The 17,689-nt window shown below is 41.3% G+C and overlaps 2 protein-coding genes across 2 annotated transcripts; both read left to right on the top strand.

The window, feature by feature from the left end:
- Nucleotides 1-1,878: 1,878 nt before the first annotated feature.
- LOC103627472 (membrane steroid-binding protein 1) lies at nucleotides 1,879-5,031 on the top strand. Its single transcript, XM_008647763.4, has 2 exons — nucleotides 1,879-2,513; nucleotides 4,104-5,031. Exons 1-2 carry the CDS (start codon nucleotides 2,188-2,190, stop codon nucleotides 4,849-4,851), a joined length of 1,074 nt encoding a protein of 357 aa, XP_008645985.1. The 5' UTR covers nucleotides 1,879-2,187; the 3' UTR covers nucleotides 4,852-5,031.
- Nucleotides 5,032-7,427: 2,396 nt separating this feature from the next.
- On the top strand, nucleotides 7,428-12,830 carry LOC100284385 (thioredoxin M-type). Its single transcript, NM_001157280.2, has 2 exons — nucleotides 7,428-7,807; nucleotides 12,199-12,830. The coding sequence occupies exons 1-2, from the start codon at nucleotides 7,609-7,611 to the stop codon at nucleotides 12,519-12,521; spliced, it is 522 nt and encodes a 173-aa protein (NP_001150752.1). The 5' UTR covers nucleotides 7,428-7,608; the 3' UTR covers nucleotides 12,522-12,830.
- The last annotated feature ends 4,859 nt before the right edge of the window (nucleotides 12,831-17,689 follow it).

Genomic DNA, 17,689 nt, shown 5'->3' with positions numbered 1-17,689 from the left:
TGATGATGGTTGGGTTGGGGGTGCTTGTTGACCTTTCAGCTCTCAAGTCCGGACGGGCGGCGCCCAGGCAGGTTCCTGGGCGAGCTTACCGGGCACATGGGTGAAAGAAACTTCTCGTTAGCGTCATACATGACGCGAACTAATCTGTTGTCCAAGTTGATGTTGCCTTGGCAACTTCGGTTCGCTAGCTTGAGTCATCGACGGACCACGTGTACAACTGTGCAAGCGAGATAATCGACGGGATCATCAGATCAGAGGGACCATTATTATGCATTATTATTATGTCACGAATTGATAAAGGGTTTAGGGTTTTTGGTATACATCCTCTGTTTAATATTTGGCCAAGTTTCGAATTTTAGGAGAATATATAATATTCAAACAATTGTAAGCAGGGGAAAAAAGTAGGGCATGATTTTTAGAAAACTATGAATTAGTTTTCCGTAGGTTAAAATACATTTTCTATGATTTCTTAATATTAATTCACATTTTAGTATTTTAAACGCATATTTGTTCCAGAAAACAATATGCTATTTTTCAAAAACCATCTACAATTTTTTTAGTCTAATGGATCTAGGCACTGTTTGGCACAGCTGCTGCTTGTTGAAAAAGCAGCTTATCTGATAAGCTGGTGAAAAGCAGCTTCTGCTTGTTGGCTGCTTTTAGTGTATTCTGAGAAGCAGCTGAACTGATAAGCTGCTGCAGAAGCTAGCTGTTTGGCAGAACTTCTGCTTAAATTTGTGAAGAAGCTGAAAATAAGCCGTGCCAAACAGGGCCCTAATGATCTATGGACTGTTGCGATTTACCTTCTCGTTGCTTGACGTGGCATCATATATGACAGAATGTGGTGTCACGTCAACCAACTTTCTAAAGCACTAACCACTTCACAAAACATTTAAGAAAACTAAAATCTGATATTTTTTCTTAAGGGCTAGTGGATCCAGGATTCTTCATAGGGACCGGAGGGAAATGAGTGTATCTAAACTAGCTATAAGATAGTGTCCAACAGTTTATCATTATGTTCATTTAAAACATTGTCTTACACTGTTTGCAATGTAGACTATACTGTTTGTGGGAGTGAAGCTTAAATATGGATACGAGGATGCTGAAGATGACCTAATAGTAGCAAATCGGATATGTATAATAGTTGAGGAAGATCAAATGAAATCCTCGACTACTAGGAGTTGTACCACCAATCCAATGAATATAGGGACAGTCGGACAGATCTATCTTTTTTGGTGGAGCAAATCCACGGTAGAGCCGCTAGATAAAAAAAACATTTGGCTAGAAAGTGAACCACATTAGAGCTGCTGGATCCAAAAATGTGACTAAAAAAACTGAATCTGGATTCGTATTTTGAATTTTGTAGAGCTTTACCAAACAAGCTCTTTAGTCGAGGAATGAGGAAGAATGGCCCACATGACATGGCGCAAGTTCACTTGCTACTGGGCTATGTGATTCACGGCATCAGCAAGGCGGGCTCATGTCGCACGGTCGCTCACAAACGTTCCCAAAGCCCAATGATGCGAGTTCCTCAGCACACCAGTTGAGGGGTTTTTTTGGAACAAAGGATTTTTTCTGAATTCTACGTTTTTCATGTGTTTTTAAACTAATTTCTATATCAATCCTATAAAATTCGTACTTTACAAAGGAGCCCTGACAAAAGATCGCCTCCACCTGGTCCTGGGCTCCTGGCACGAGAGTCTGATGTTCAATGTGAAACAAAACAACACAATTCTGATTTCTCATGTCAAATTTTGGACAATGTGACTTGACATTTTTTTCCTCCAGAAAACGTGACTTGACTGCAAACCTATCTACAGTTCTCCATTCTCCGAATCTGGTTCTTTTTTCTCCATTTCTTTCTTCAGCGAGGAGAGAGACAGGGAGGCTGGTGAATGAAAACCGAAAAGACGAAGAAAACCGCGCGGTTGCAAGTCCCTCTCCGACGCTGACTCGCCGACTCCCGCCTGGTCACCACCGTCATAGACCGCGCCGGACAGCCCAGTTCCGTTCCATCCCATCCACCGCGCGGTGCTCCTCCCTGTCCCTCAGAAAAAAAGGCGCACGGTTCGCGCGTCCCATTTCACTTGTTCCCTCGCACCGGCACTGCTCCCTCCACCTTACTCTGTCGGTTACACCTCTGCCTCTCCCTCTCCCCTTGCCGGCCGGTTTTCTCCGTCCGTGCCCATGGCCATGGCCATGGCAGAGTGGTGGGCTGCGGCGACGGAGGCCGTCGCGGTGTACACTGGGTTGACTCCTACGGCGTTCTTCACGGCCGTGGCTGTGGCCGCGGCGCTGTACGTCGCGGTTTCAGGACTGTTTGCGCGGCCGGCGCAGACGTCATCGAGGAGGCAGGAGGAGGCGGCGGAGGAGAGGACCTTCGAACCACTGCCGCCGCCGGTGCAGCTCGGCGAGGTGACAGAGGAGGAGCTCCGAGCTTACGATGGGTCCGACCCCAAGAAACCGCTGCTCATGGCCATCAAGGGCCAAATCTACGACGTCACGCAGAGCAGGTACGTGCTTTCTAGCCTGTTGAACAGTTTCGATTTTGTTTCTCATGGAAAAACTTGGAACGGGAGACACTAGAAGTCTAGCACCCGTAAAACTCCCATAGAATCTTTAGTACGGTGTATTACTTTTAAAAAGCAAACGGTTCATACATGAGTCTTCAGTTAATCTTTATATGACTGAAAAAACGAATTAGCAAAACGAAAATGGTTATTAGACTAGAAAATTAAGTCGTCATTTCAGTGAGTAATCTTCATGTCAACAAAAGCAAGTGGAACTGGAAAGGTGAATTTACCGACCTTGCCATGTGAAACTAGAGGAGAAATCTCTTACTAAGGACTGTTTGAAAACTCTATTTTTACAAGAATTTCTAATTTTGTAAGAAAAATGAACAAATTTACTTTGGGAAAATAGAAATCCCTCAAAAAAATTAGGTTTCTAAACTAGCCTTAAACCCTCCTAAATTTTAAAATGTGCAAACTATTATATATGTCTATTGTAGGTGATCTAGTGAGATTATATCGTTGTAGCGCTTTAATTCAGTCCCTTCTATTTTTTTTTCTTGCTCTGTCCATATCAAGTGATTCCTAATAAAAAAAGAATGAATTTTCTTCCTTCCAACTTTGTTTGTTCAAAAGACAACTCTTTTCTCTTTAAACAAATGATCATCAAGTTCGTATACGAATAACCCTTGGCTCTATCATCGTGGCTCTAGTATAAATCTAAGATTTTAATCCAACTGATTCATAGGTTTGCAACAAGATAATTTCTATAAAAATCCACTATAAATTTTGATACTAAATGTGTAATTGGATTTTTTATGGAATATATTTACATGGTACATGTATTTTGATACAAAATAAGTACAATTGGATTTGTTATGGAATATTTACATAGCATATGTATTATGTATTATATTTTACAGATATTAATGCCTTTTCTATAATCTGGTCAAACTTCACCTAGTTTGACTAGGATAAAATTCGAATTGAATTCTGTTCCGGAGATCTTAGCGATAGCATTTTATCCAGCTAGTGTGAGTGATATGACCGCTCTGCAAGCGTTTAGGTTAGTTTGACGATATGTGCATACTGAGTTACTGATCGTCCTTGCGGTTTCTAGATGCTGGTCAGTCCCAAATAGATTCATTTTTCATGTGAACGAATGCTTCAAGTCACCAAATTCAGCAAGATGCTTTCAGCTATTGTGACCTCAGTTATTTTCCATTGTCAGTTGTGGATTGCTCAGATGGTAATATACCTATCTGACCTTAGAAAATTCCATTGATTCTTGTTCTAGTCAAATGATCTGACCTTCAAGGGAAAATCAGGTGTTATTTTCTCTTTTAGAAGATTCATCGGAAAGGAACAACATATCTGATGGCTTGAAAAGGACTAGATGGTTAACCAGATACCATTAAAGTACTTGGTTCTGTCAAGACTTCCCCATCGTTTGGCTTCTGACATTTTTCATTTTTGTCCTTCCATATTGAGCACTATTTTCCAAGTTGATTTTTACAGGAACCAGTAGCGTTCATGAGCATTACATATTCCTGGTTGCAACATGTTCATCTTCAGTTTCATCTCCTTTCGCAGGATATTTTATGGACCTGGTGGCCCGTACGCATCGTTCGCTGGCAGAGATGCGAGTAGGGCTTTGGCAAAGATGTCATTTGAAGCAAGTGACTTAACTGGTGACATTTCAGGGTTAGGTCCATTGGAGGTTGAGGCCTTGCAAGAATGGGAGTACAAATTCAAGAGTAAGTATGTTACAGTTGGAATAATCAAGAAGACTGTTCCATTCTCAGAGGGAGATGCTGCAAGGAGCGATGTGACAACTGAAAGAGACATAGTTGCAGGCATTGTTGAAAGCAACAGTGTGCCAGAACCAGAGGAAACTGGAATGACAAACCAAGGGAGTGTAGTAGAGAAGATAACAGAATCACCAGACATCGATGTTAACACAAGCAGCCATGAAGATGCAAAGAAGGCAAAGGAATTGCCAGATCCAGATGTGACAAATACGAGCAGCCAAGCTGATGCAGTGGACAAGCCAGAGGAAATCCCAAATGCAGTTGTAAAGAACAGGAGAAGCATTGAAGGTGCAATTGAGGCAAAAGAAACACCTCAGGTAGAGGATGGGAAAGATACATATCAACCTGAAGACGCAACAGAGAAGCCAAATGAAGCAACAGATGTCGTAGATTTGAAGAACACAGCCAGCCATGAGGATGCTAAGCAACCAAAGAAAACCCGGAATGAAGATGAAAAGGATGTAAGCAGCCATCAACATGGTGATGAGAATCCAAAAGAAACTTCAAATGTAGAAGTCAAGAATGCATAGAGCTGCCCTGTTGCTGGGAAGCTTTCTGGCTGTCTGGTAGTTAACATAATAAATTGTAATGCACATTGTGGCCTGTATTCAGTTGTGAATCATAGTATGGAGTATAATTATAATTGAAATAAGATGATGATGATGATAACAATAATTATAATGAAGGTACACATTGGGTCTTAACCAAAAGCTAATCTATTTTGCCCAATCTGGAAAGCAAAAGCTGAACCAAATGTTGCTTCTTTGCGTGGAATATTTTTTTTTGATAATGGAAACAAAAAATGTTCCAGCCTTTTGTAGTTTCCTACATACGACATTACAGATTGATAATTAATAAAACATGCATCATTAAAAAATAACATCTTTGACAAGAACTTGTTCTCGAATCAAGCGTCCTTTAATCTGGCATTAGAACTCCAACCATATTTTGCAAGGATCTCCATTGCCACCATCTCTAAGGATTGACATACCACAAGAATCTCCTGGTGAGCTTCTTGTTTCTGCAATAATATCCAGAGTCTGAGCCAATACGTCCCCCTGAAACGAACCTGCAAAATTGATGGTATTGGTTTAAAATTAAAGGCCACATCATTGTGTGGAAGATAGATCAAGACACCGGTAGCCTTTGTGATTGGAGGAGTAGACGAAAAAACACACAAGGTGAATCAAGGAGCAAGCTTGTGGAGAGTAGGAGTGACAATGTTAGGGTAACACACGTAGCTAAAAACTCACAGGTGATCGTACGAAGGTGCTGAGCCAAAGAGAGTGACACGAGGACACGTAGCATTGATCGTTTTTTGTTGGGGAGATGGACGGTTCGGCAGGTAGGTGGTAGTGTGGAGCCCCTCAACCCAATATCGTCTGGGAATGGATGCTTGATCAACAACGAACGAATGACATTGTTAATGGAACGAACAATACGCTCGGCTTTACCGTTTGAGGGAACGTGTAATGGCAGGACATTCACAACTAAGTGTCTTTGGAGAGTACAAAAGTCCCGGTGGAGGAATTATCAAATTCACACCCGTTTGTCACATGGAGCGGCTTGATAGTGCAACTAAATTGAGTGGCAACATAAGGAAAAAGGTTGGACAGAGTGGTGAAGGTGTCAGATTTAAGTTTTAATAATAAAGTTCAGAGATAGTGAGTAAAATCATCCGAGAGGTCTAAATAATACTTATAGCCAAACACACTAACCATAGGAGAGGTCCAAAGATCAACAAATCAAAGGCATGAGCAACACGATTTAAAGAAGGATAAAACGACAACCTAGTATGTTTGCCTAATTGACAAGTATAACAATACTCATATTTAGTGCCAGTACAAGACATAAACCTAAACAAGCTAGTTATGGTGTCAAGACAGGGTGGCCACGAGGATGATGCCAAGTGAACAGGACAACATCAACCAACACTCGAGGAGCAACAAGTCAACAACAGACATGGCGCATGGCAGAGAACATCTGCGGGTGATAGATCTAGGCAGCAACAGTGTGTACAGAGGACTGGCGGTATTCGATCTGGCGATTACATTTTTTGTAAGATCCTTTATAGATAAACCAAAGGAGTCAAACTCCATGGAACACCAATTATTAGTGGTAATGCAACGAATAGACATAAGCCTTTGAATAATATGAGGAGCTAATAAAATGTTGTTAAGATAGAATGGTCCGGGGATGACATGGAAGCCAGTGATATTCATCAGTTTGCAAACATTCGATACAACCGAGAAGACCAGCGACGGTTGCCTCATAGGAGGAGGAGGCGGGGCGTCCAGAGTGGATCCTCCCTTTAGGTTGTATGCAACAACTCCTTTATCATAGTCTCTATCTTATTCCATATTTCAAACTTTACCCTCTTTATAAGCATATGTCTACCTTTCTCGTGTGGAGGTTGAGCGACATGACATGGATGGCCTTAGTCCAGCAGGTAGCGGACCATGAATGCGGAAATTGCATCGTTTTTGCAGTGGGCCCACAGGTGAACGCAAACTAGAGTACAACGTTTTTAGTAGGTTAGGATGCAGATGTTTATGAGAAGTATCACACTCTCTTTTTTATCTAGCCGCGACCGGTATCTGTTGGACGAAGCAACAACTTCTAGGGGATCGAGTGAACTAAAATCCTAATCCTGTTCAAAATTAAATAGGAAAGTGATTCTATATCACTCAACTCCATCAATACTATTGCTTGCAAACTAGTCCTTCCCACCACGTCGCGAGAACCCCGTGTCCGGGTCCTGCACCGGCAGCACGGCGCCACCGCCAGACTGCCAGTTCTGCCTTGTGGCCGGCCAGCAGGTTGCTGGAAGCTGAATCGCTGATACACAATGATGTGGGCTGCGATAGTTGGGCTCATGATCCGCTGCGGGCTTTTTGTTCACCTCGGATTCGGGACGCTACACCGGCCCACAAAAAGTATGTCATGAGATTTTGTGGTGCGATCTCTCTGATGGGTGATGGCGAATGGCGACGGACGAGTCATGGCTCGCGCGTCCACATCGGCAGCACACGGCGGCGCCACACGTCCCCCGCCGCGGGGCCCCGGGCCGATTTGTACTTATCCATCCGCTCTACTGTCCCATCCCATCTCATTCGCAGATCGCAACTCGTTCGACCAGAAACAGACCTGCACGGCTCCACTCCAACTCCCTCCCAAGCCCCAAGCCGGCAAGCCCCCAACCACCTTCCTTTTCCACATCCACACCGCCCCGGGTTTCCTCACGCCTCCGCCCTCCCACCCGCTCACTCCCGTCCCTATCCACCGCGATGGCCTCCCGCCTCGCCGTCGCCGTCGCCGTCGCCGCGCCCGCGTCGTCTCCTTCCCCGGTCGGCACCGTCGCCCCGCCCCGCGTCGCCCTCCGCCGAGGCCTCCCGCCGACGTGGCACGCTCTCCGCGCCCTCCCTCGATCCCGTGGCGCGGCCGTCGTGTGCCAGGCCCAGGGCGGCCAGGACACCGCCATCCAAGGTATGTTTATGCCAGCCTAGGCTACTCTCCTGCTGCTATGCTTCGATTCGCGTTTCGATCTGACATGGAATGGAGCTCGGGCCGCTCGGCTGCTGATTTGGATTACTAGATTCTGTAGATGCGATGTGAGATGCGAATAAGCCGTTAAGACGATTGGGTTTTCTGGTCTTCCCTCTTCCTTGTCGTTGAGAGTGTAACTGTTTAAGTGTATCGGTGGAGACTGGAGTTAGTGTTTTCGCGGTACTAAAGTTTGCTAGGAAGTAGGAGTAGCATCTCACAACAGTTCTAATAATGAGCAACACTGAATCAGCGAAGGCATGACAGCTTATTTGTGTATATGTTTTCCTGCATGCATTAGTATACATATCCTGCATCGGTGCATCCCATGCCCGCTTGTTGCACAGTGCGGACCTGTGTCACTGTTAGGCCTGGCGTTCGGGTTACCCGATTTTTTGGGTCAGGTAATTCGGTTAATTGGAATCCGGTAATGAGAACCGGATCCGATATATACCCATTCACAACTTCTACCGAAAATTTCGGGTACTCGAAAATTGTTCAGGTAGTCCCGAATTATCCAATTATACATGTGAAGGCTGTAGGGTAAAAATAGGAAAACGCCTTGGGATTTATCTCTTCTGTTCGCTCCCTCTACATTTCTGTTTGGCTTTGCTGTTTAGTACATAATTCTAGATTTACAGACTTACTTGATAACCTGATATAAAGGTCACGGCCATCCTTACTTTTTTGGATCAACTTGTATGTGTTGTGCTACTTATTGTCGTACTAGCCGCATTGGGCCTGCAGTTCAGCGGTTCAACCTGGCAAGCGTTGACTGTAGGTGTAGCACCGAGATGTTTATGGGGTTCGCGGTGGTTTGTTTACCCAATCCAGAATCACTCTGACACTGAAGGTATTATCCAGCATAACGTGTTAGTCCAAACATTGTCAGCACATATGTGTTGCATTGACATGTGCGGAGCAGCCACACAGATATCTATCTAATACTAAATACAATAAAATTAAAGTAAATATTACATATAACAAAATAATAAAACTTTTTCAACAAACACCACACTACTCATAAATCTCATACATATTGATTGAAGTTCATTGTTCATATATTAGTACATCATAAATTTTTTAAAAAAACATTACAATAATACAAGGGTTTTCAGAACCCGAATTATATAAACTTAAATCAGGTTTTCAAACTTGCTATCTGAATTAGTGATCAGGTAATTCGGGTTCGGGAAGATCGGATCCGGATTCGATAGATCGGGTTTGGGTAATGGTAGCGGGTTTTTTCCCAGCCCTAGTCAGTAGTCACTGTGTGCAGTGCACCAATGTCCAATGCATCTAAGTGACTTGTATGTGCGCATCAAAGTTATAACATAAAGGTATTGTATGTAACTAATTGTTTAACATTTGCTCACTGGCTCACTGCATTGTCCATGCATTCTAGGTTTTCTCTGCATGTATCCTTTGGCGCGATCCGCGACAGCTACTTTCCAATTTAAACCTATTAACATTTAACGTCACATGGAATCACTTTGTCGTGATCTGCTAGGAAAGCTTGGATTGAACATTTAAAGTTTGACAGAATACGACAGTAGTGCATTCTGCATAAGATATCCTATCTAATTACATTGTAGCCGTAGCTATACTTATTGAACCATGAGATTGTTATGAATGTCTTTGTTGAGAGCCATTACCTTCAATGTATGTAACTAACTGTTATACTGGAATAGTGTGAGATGTAGCAACAAAAACATTCTCCTAATTCAAAATTAGGATACTAGGTACTGTTATTGTTTGGGTTCTGACTCTCTGAATGTTGATTCTGCATTATTCTGTGTTAGTTTTAGGTGGATTTATGTCTTTCCATTTATGAAAAGTGGCTGCAAGAGAGCTTCCAACCATTTCATTAAGAAGCTAAAAGTGCTAGATTAAGTGTGGGCGCTTTCTTTATTGTTGTTATTCTTATTTTTAAACTGTAGCAAGGGTAAGTAGACTTGTATGGGGTTTGTGGTTGCTGTAATTAGTTAAGACCTCTGCTTGCTTTCTCATAAAGATTGTTGTATATGGTACCATAGTTCTTTTCAACTCAAGTGGAGCCCTAAAATCGCCTTGTGTGAAAATGGGCTATGGAATCATGACTCGTGAGCACTTTCGTTGTCACTGTGGTCATTTACTCATATTTGCCTACCTTGTTGTGGATACCAAGATGAGAATCTGTTTGGAATTGCGCATAGTTCCTAATTTCGAATTTAATTTACTATTTTGATGAATTTATTCAGTCTTGTGCTATTGAATTCATACCATAGCCATATGTATTTCCTTTGTCTGGCAAGTGATTGTCCCATATGCCTTGGTAGAAAATACAATAAATTTGCATAATAAGACCTGTTTATGTGAGCTTTGGAGAAAATGGTTATGAATTGCGTATTGAGCTGAATAGTTTAGTTACTGCCTAATGTTTCCTTATTCAGGTCCATCATATGTAGTCTCCAGTTCAATTTTCATGCATGAAATTATGTGGTTAAGCTGGAACATTAATGACTGTATATCTTTCAGTTCCTGGAGGTTAAATGTTGTCCATCCCTTTTGTGTTCTGTAACCTTTTTAACATTCTCTTCGTAATGACATGCTTGGTATCCATGTCTGGAAATGTGGGATGCATTAGTAGGAACTGTATCTAAATTTTCGAAAACTTAAATCACAGGTCTTCAAGTCATCGATCATTAGGCCCGGATTATAGTACGCTGTGCTGTATTCAGTTGAATCACTCTTCAGCTTGCGATATTTAGAACACTGGTAAACTTGCAAATGAACCTAGACATAGTTGAAGCAGCATAGTTGAACTCAGGACGATACATTCTAAGAATAGATTAAAAACTCGACGTACGCGGGTAAGACAACCCCAAACATTATATTAAGAGGAAGATTTTCTCACACAGATTGAGAAACCTCCGAACCTCTGCCCCACCCATACACAATGGCATCGTAGTCTCGTAGCCCATGTGAGACTGTAACCGGGGACCGGACTTTAGACCTGTGCTTTGACGTGGGATAGACGAGATGATTTTAATCCCGAACCTAAAATTCGCTCCATGGGCAGGGGCTGAGACAAACAAGAGAATTATATATATATATATATATATATATATATATATATATATATATATATATATATATATATATATATATATATATATATATATATATATTCTAAATTTTGTGTATCTAAATACATATACTCTAAATTTTGTGCAGCGCAATTAATCAAAGGTTTAATATAGTGGTTGGTAATACATGATCCATAACTATGTTGTAGTATGCCAACCAAAATCTAAAAGAGGCAAAGAATATAAGATAAAATATTCGTTGAATGACCAATCGATGCATGAAACGTCAAACTAATTCGCTTACAGACGCTGATATCTGAACCTCACCACTTTATGATTCATTCTATCGTCTGGCTAGGCAGCTGTCGATTGTCGTTGACCACTTGACTTGCCTCTGCCAGCCCCACAATTAAAGTCCAAAGAAGGTGATCACGCGAAGCAGCAGAATGAACGCCAACAACTTATATACATACTACATTAGATCTAGTGGATAATAAAATCTACAAATTTCAACTAAAGTTGTCACCTGATAGTTGGTGTGTACACGGTAATTTTGACATGTACCTGCGTAGGTTGACGAAATTTCATGGATCCTCGAGGCTAGTTGTATTTTTGAATTCTCTCAAAAATTTGTTAGCTGTCTCATGAATACTAGAGTCATTATATAAAAGTTGAATCTTATCAGTTGGATATTTATCATCAGTTGGATATTTATCGTTATATCGTCTTTATTATTTTGGTATTGTTCTTGCGTCACAACTTTAGTTCAATAAATCAATTTGCTAGAAAATGGACTCATGATCTAAGATAATTTATAAAGATAGATAATTCTTATTCCATTTCGAATGCTTAAACTTGATAACATTATACAATATTTTTTATCATATAGTATTGATAAATTAATCGGCCCCCCTTATATCATAATCCTGTCTCTGCCCATGTCCATGGCCATGGGAGTCAAACTCGGGATCTGAGAGACATAAGACATAACCAACTCGGCTAGAGGCATAGGCCCAGGCAAGGCATAAATGATTAAAAAAGGAATATATGTATATTTAAGACAAAAGTGATACATTTCTCCTGAATCATGCTTGTAGAATGGTTACACATCAACTTTAATTTAGACTCACTGGCCTTATTAACCTCATGGAATAGTTTCTTTTTTGTCCTGTTATATAGTGATTGATATATGAACTCTTTTTTTAAAAAAAAGAAGAGAGTTAATGTGCCAACTTGTATACTATATTTTAATCATCTATTTTTCAGTTCCTGATGTGAGCAAATCCACATGGCAATCACTTGTGGTGGAGAGCGAGCTTCCCGTCCTCGTTCAGTTCTGGGCCTCATGGTGTGGACCGTGTAAGATGATAGACCCCATCGTTGGCAAGCTCTCGAAGGAGTACGAAGGAAAGCTGAAGTGTTACAAGCTAAACACCGACGAGAACCCTGACATCGCGACCCAATTCGGCATCCGGAGCATCCCCACCATGATGATATTCAAGAATGGTGAGAAGAAGGACGCGGTGATTGGAGCCGTGCCAGAGAGCACCCTGGTCACCTGCATCGACAAGTACGTTGGTGGGAGGTGAAATCTCAATCTGGGCCACTAGCCTTGGACTTCCATATGTAGACGGATGGGTATGTGTATACCGTTCATATCGAACTGCTGTTGAGTAGTTGTATGTAGATAATAATGTGATGCTCACTCCAATAAATGCGATTCAAGGATGGGCAAGTCATCTGGATGAAAGGTTGCTTTTGGTCTAGCTTTTTAGGTTCTATGTTTCATTCATTGAGTTGTGGTCTGTATGTAGATCTGATGAGTCATATGCAGCTAATTTTCCTCACGTGAATCAGCATCTGATTGTTCTCGATTGGTGAGTTAATCGATCAGGAGCTGTGGCCAATGCAATGTTGGTGATAGTATGTGTAAATGTGTATTTTCGTGGTTACTAGTCAGGATCTGTTTGTGATAGCTCTAGTCCAAGGAAATTTAGTGGAGTTACTAGACCAAGTCATTAGGTGCTCTAAAAAATCGTGAAGTTAGAGTTGTAAGTTTTTAAAAGACATTTAGTTAATATATTTTGTATATTATTTAGACTAAAAATATTTTAAAACTTTTTAAATTAATATTATAAACTACAACTCTACACTAGAGCTAGAACCTGAAGTCATCCTAAACACTCCCTTAGTGTGCAGTGTTGCTTCGGCGCACGCTACGTAACTTATGGGTAGGGATGGCAATAGGGATTTTTCTATTGGGTTTTAACTCCCCATCCCCGCAACAAAAAAATTTTGCCCGTGGAGATCCTCACGAACGCTTGTGGTGGACATTTCTTCCCTGTTCCCATTTCCCGCACTTGTGGGTAGGGATGGCAATAGGGAATTCCCTATTGGGTTTTAACTCCCCATCCCTGCGACAAAAATTTTTGCCCGCAGGGATCCCCACGAACGCTTGCGGTAGACGTTTCTTCCCTGTTCTCATTTCCCGTGAGGATAAATCCTAGTCGGGATCTTCGTCCCCGCTTAAATTATAGTTAGAACATACTTTCTTTGTTATTAATGTAAAATATTATCACTTATACACATTTCCAAATGTAAAAATCATTATGTGTACATCAAAATGAACATATTTGCACAACAAGTGATCTCTTGAGAAGATAATTATTAATTTTTATCAATAACTATTAATAAAAACATCGTCACATATGTTATAATGGAAGAATTTCCCCATGAACACTTGCGATGGACGTTTATATCTCCATGGAGGAAGAAACATCCTTATCCCCATTCTCTAAGGTCTAGTTTGGAAACCTCATTTTTTTCAAGAGATTTTCATTTTTCCGAAGAAAATTAGTTCATTTTTTCTTAGAAAAATAGGAATCCTTTGTAAGAATAAAGTTTCCAAACTAGTTATAATGGAAGAATTTCTCGTAGATAATCGGGGACTGGGGCCATTGCCATCTCTACTTGTGGGTCTTGGAGGGCTTCATGGCATGATTGGCCTAATGTTCCACTAGAAGTGGAAGTTCTTTTTAGTAAGAACTGGTTGGTAATGGTATTGGGGTTGCTCTAGCCTCTAAGACTATTTCCTGAGGTATTGGGGGTTGCTGTAGAGTAACATATAGAGCCCATGTGTCAATTGGGAATAAAAAAGATCTCAACACTGAGTTATATTTATATTTTTTTTCTTGACATTTATTTGTCTCACCCATAGAGATGGCAACGACCAGTGGTGGACCCACAGGGGGGTCCGGGTGGGCCCTGGCACACCTTAAGCCAGGCCCACCAGGGACCCCACCCCACCCGACTATTTCAGTTAGCGGACAGGACGCATCACACACGTTCTAACTTTCTGCTTTCTGCTTTCTGTTCGCGATCGTTTCGGTTCGGCTACTGTTCCTGGCGATCTCGTCTTCTCGTCTTCTATCCGGCCTCCGCGATCGGTTTGGCTTTTCCTGGCGGCGGCCGACGGGCTAGCAGCTGCTTGCGACTTGCCTTGTGCCTTCCTGCGCGCAGTGCGCAAGCCAGCGACACCAACGAGGACCTCCAATCCTCCAGATCGGCGCGGCGCTCCTGGACCAGCAAGAGAACAGGACCGTGCTCCGGCTGTGCAACGGCGGCCGGACGGACGGAGGCGGCGGTGCGCGTGTGGAGAGGACGCGCAGCGAGCCAGCGACAGTTTCTACGCGAGGAGCGCGCCCGGCACTCCGGCCAGGGAGTTCAATAAGGTGTACAGCTGCTTCTGGGCGTGGTACAGGCGTACAGCCGGTGCAGCTCGTGTACATGATTGATTCGATCGGTAGGAACCCAGGCAGCATATTGTTATTGATTTTTGTCTTATTGATTATTGATTCACTACCATTATTTTTGTAGTGACTAAAATATGAAGAAGCAGGGAGATATCGCCTCTCTTTTTCGCAATCATGCTGCAAAGAAACAGAAGTTTATTACTTCTTCATTATCTTCGGATGTTACTCAACTATCGACACCTCAAGAACAAGAGGAAGAGAGAATAAATGAAGAAATTGTGAATCCAATGTCATCTGCACCGCCACCGCCAACACTTTATGATGTCAGTCGTCTTCCACATGATCCAGGTGAAAGACAACCTATTGCAAGTTACCATGCTAATAATCATGATGCAATTCGAAGAGCATATATTCTTAGAGGTCCATTTCAACCATATGCGCATGAATTCCCAAATAGGAAAATTGGAGATAGAGATCGTCATTTTAATTTTGTGTGGTTTCAAAATTTTCCTTGGATTGAATATAGTGTCAAAAAAGATGCTGCATTTTGCTTTATGTGCTACCTATTCAAAAGTAAAGCAAATAAGGGCAAAGGGACTTCTGCATTTACTTCAGATGGTTGGAATAATTGGAATAAAGGGTCTGAAGCACTTCTAAAACATGCGGGTTCTATGTCACATAAGACAGCCGAAGAGAAATATCTTGGCTTTATAAATCCTAATGCAGCAATTGATAATAAAATTGAGAAGTGGAGTGATGATGATCGCAATCTTTATAAGATAAGGTTGACATATTCACTTCGATGTTTGAAGTTTCTTTTGCATCAAGGATTGTCATTCCGTGGACATGATGAAAGTGAAGAGTCAAGCAACAGAGGAAACTTTATTTAAATCTTGAAATTTCTTGCTGTAAATAGTGAAGAGGTCAACAAGTATGTTCTTAACAACGCTCCAGGTAATTGCACTTTGACTAGCCCAAAGATACAAAAGAAGATTATTCAGTGTTGCGCTATAGAAACTAGAAAGAAAATAATTGAAGAGCTTGGGGAAGAGCCATTTGCAATTTTAGCGAATGAGTCTAGTGACATATCACACAAAGAACAACTAGCTCTTTGCTTGCGTTATGTTGATGCATTGGGAAGGCCATGTGAGCACTTCATTGGAGTTGTTCATGTAGATGATACTAGCTCTTTATCACTTAAGGATGCAATTGAAGCTTTACTTTGACACGAATTCGTGGACAAGGTTATGATGGGGCTAGCAACATGAGAGGTGATATTAAAGGATTGAAAACATTGATCATGCAAGAGTCACCTTCTACTTATTATATCCATTGTTTTGCACATCAACTCCAACTAGTTCTTGTTGTTGTTGCCAAGGGAAATAATGATTGTGTCTGGTTTTTTGATCAAGTAACTCTCTTATTGAATATCGTTGGAGTTTCCTGTAAGCGTCACGGTATGCTTCGAGATGCTAGACTTGAGAATCTCATGAAGTCACTTGAATGTGGTGAACTTGAAACAGGGAGATGATTGAATCAAGAGATAGGGTTGCCTAGGCCTGGTGAGACTCGATGGGGCTCTTATTACAAAACTATATGCAACATAATTACTATGTATCCTGTAATCCGAGATGTTCTCATGATTCTTGGAGAGGATACTACAATTAGAAGTGATTGGACAAGGATACATTCTATGCTTGGAGCATTTGAGTCATTTGACTTTGTTTTTTATGCACACTTAATGTTTGTTATTCTTGGATATACAAATGATTTATCAGTGTGTTTGCAAAGAAGGGAGCAAGATATTATTAATGCAATTTCACTTGTTAATGTGGCAAAGAGAAGAATGCAACAGTTAAGGCTTGATGGTTGGGATCAATTCCTTCAAAGAATCACTTCATTTTGCAACAAACATGATATCCTAGTTCCTGCTATGGATGGAAACTATAAGCCTTATGGAAGATCATCACGATTTGTTCATAACCAAACCAATGATGACCACTTCAGAAGAGAAGTATATATTAGGGTCATTGATCAAATTAGCCTAGAGCTTGATAGTCGGTTTAGTGAGGCTAATATGGAGCTGCTTTCTTGTATGTCAGCCTTAGATCCTTCCAACTCTTTTGCTTCTTTTGATGCACACAAGGTACGAAAGCTAGCTGATTTATATCCTAATGACATGTCAAGCACTGACTTATTGAAACTTGACTTGCAACTTGACAATTATATTGATGGCATAAGAGAAGATGATAGATTCAAAGACATAACTAATCTTGTGGACCTCTCAGTTAAGCTTGTTGAAACAAAGAGACATAAGGTGTTTGATATAATTTATTTGCTTCTCAAATTGGTATTGCTTTTGCCTGTGGCGACAGCAAGTGTTGAAAGGGCATTTTCTGCAATGAGTTTGGTGAAGACTAAATTGAGAAACAAGATGTGTGATAGTCTTTTGGATGATTGTCTTGTTACATACATCGAGAGGGATATTTTCTTCGAAGTGAATGAAGAAGATATAATCGAAACTTTTATGGCGTTGAGGAAGCGCAGACCAGATAAATAATATTATTGCAATCTTTATGTTTAATGTATGCAATTTTCATGCTTATTTGTTGAGTGTCAAACTTTATATCTATATATATCAAATTGTTTACCAAATTTATATGTACATTAGATAGAATTCTACATGAAAATTTTGTTACGGCACACTCTATATAAACATTCTAGGTCCGCCACTGGCAACGGCCACGGGGAATTATTCCATTTAGGGCTAGTTTGGGAGTCCAAATACCGGAGGGGACTGGAGTGGCTAAAATCCCCTCCTTATTCAATATGAGGGAGATTTTAGCCACTCCAGTCCGCTCCGGTTTTGTGGCTCCCAAACTAGCCCTTAGAGGATGAAAAAGTTTATTCTCCTATAGGGATGTAACCGGGGAAAATTCTCCCTCGAGGACGGGGATGGGGAAGCATTCTCCATCCCTATTTACCACGAGAACACGTTAAACTTA

Source organism: Zea mays, chromosome 5, assembly GCF_902167145.1.
Source record: "Zea mays cultivar B73 chromosome 5, Zm-B73-REFERENCE-NAM-5.0, whole genome shotgun sequence".
Lineage (NCBI taxonomy): Eukaryota > Viridiplantae > Streptophyta > Magnoliopsida > Poales > Poaceae > Zea > Zea mays.
This window is presented reverse-complemented; position numbering and strand designations above follow the sequence as displayed.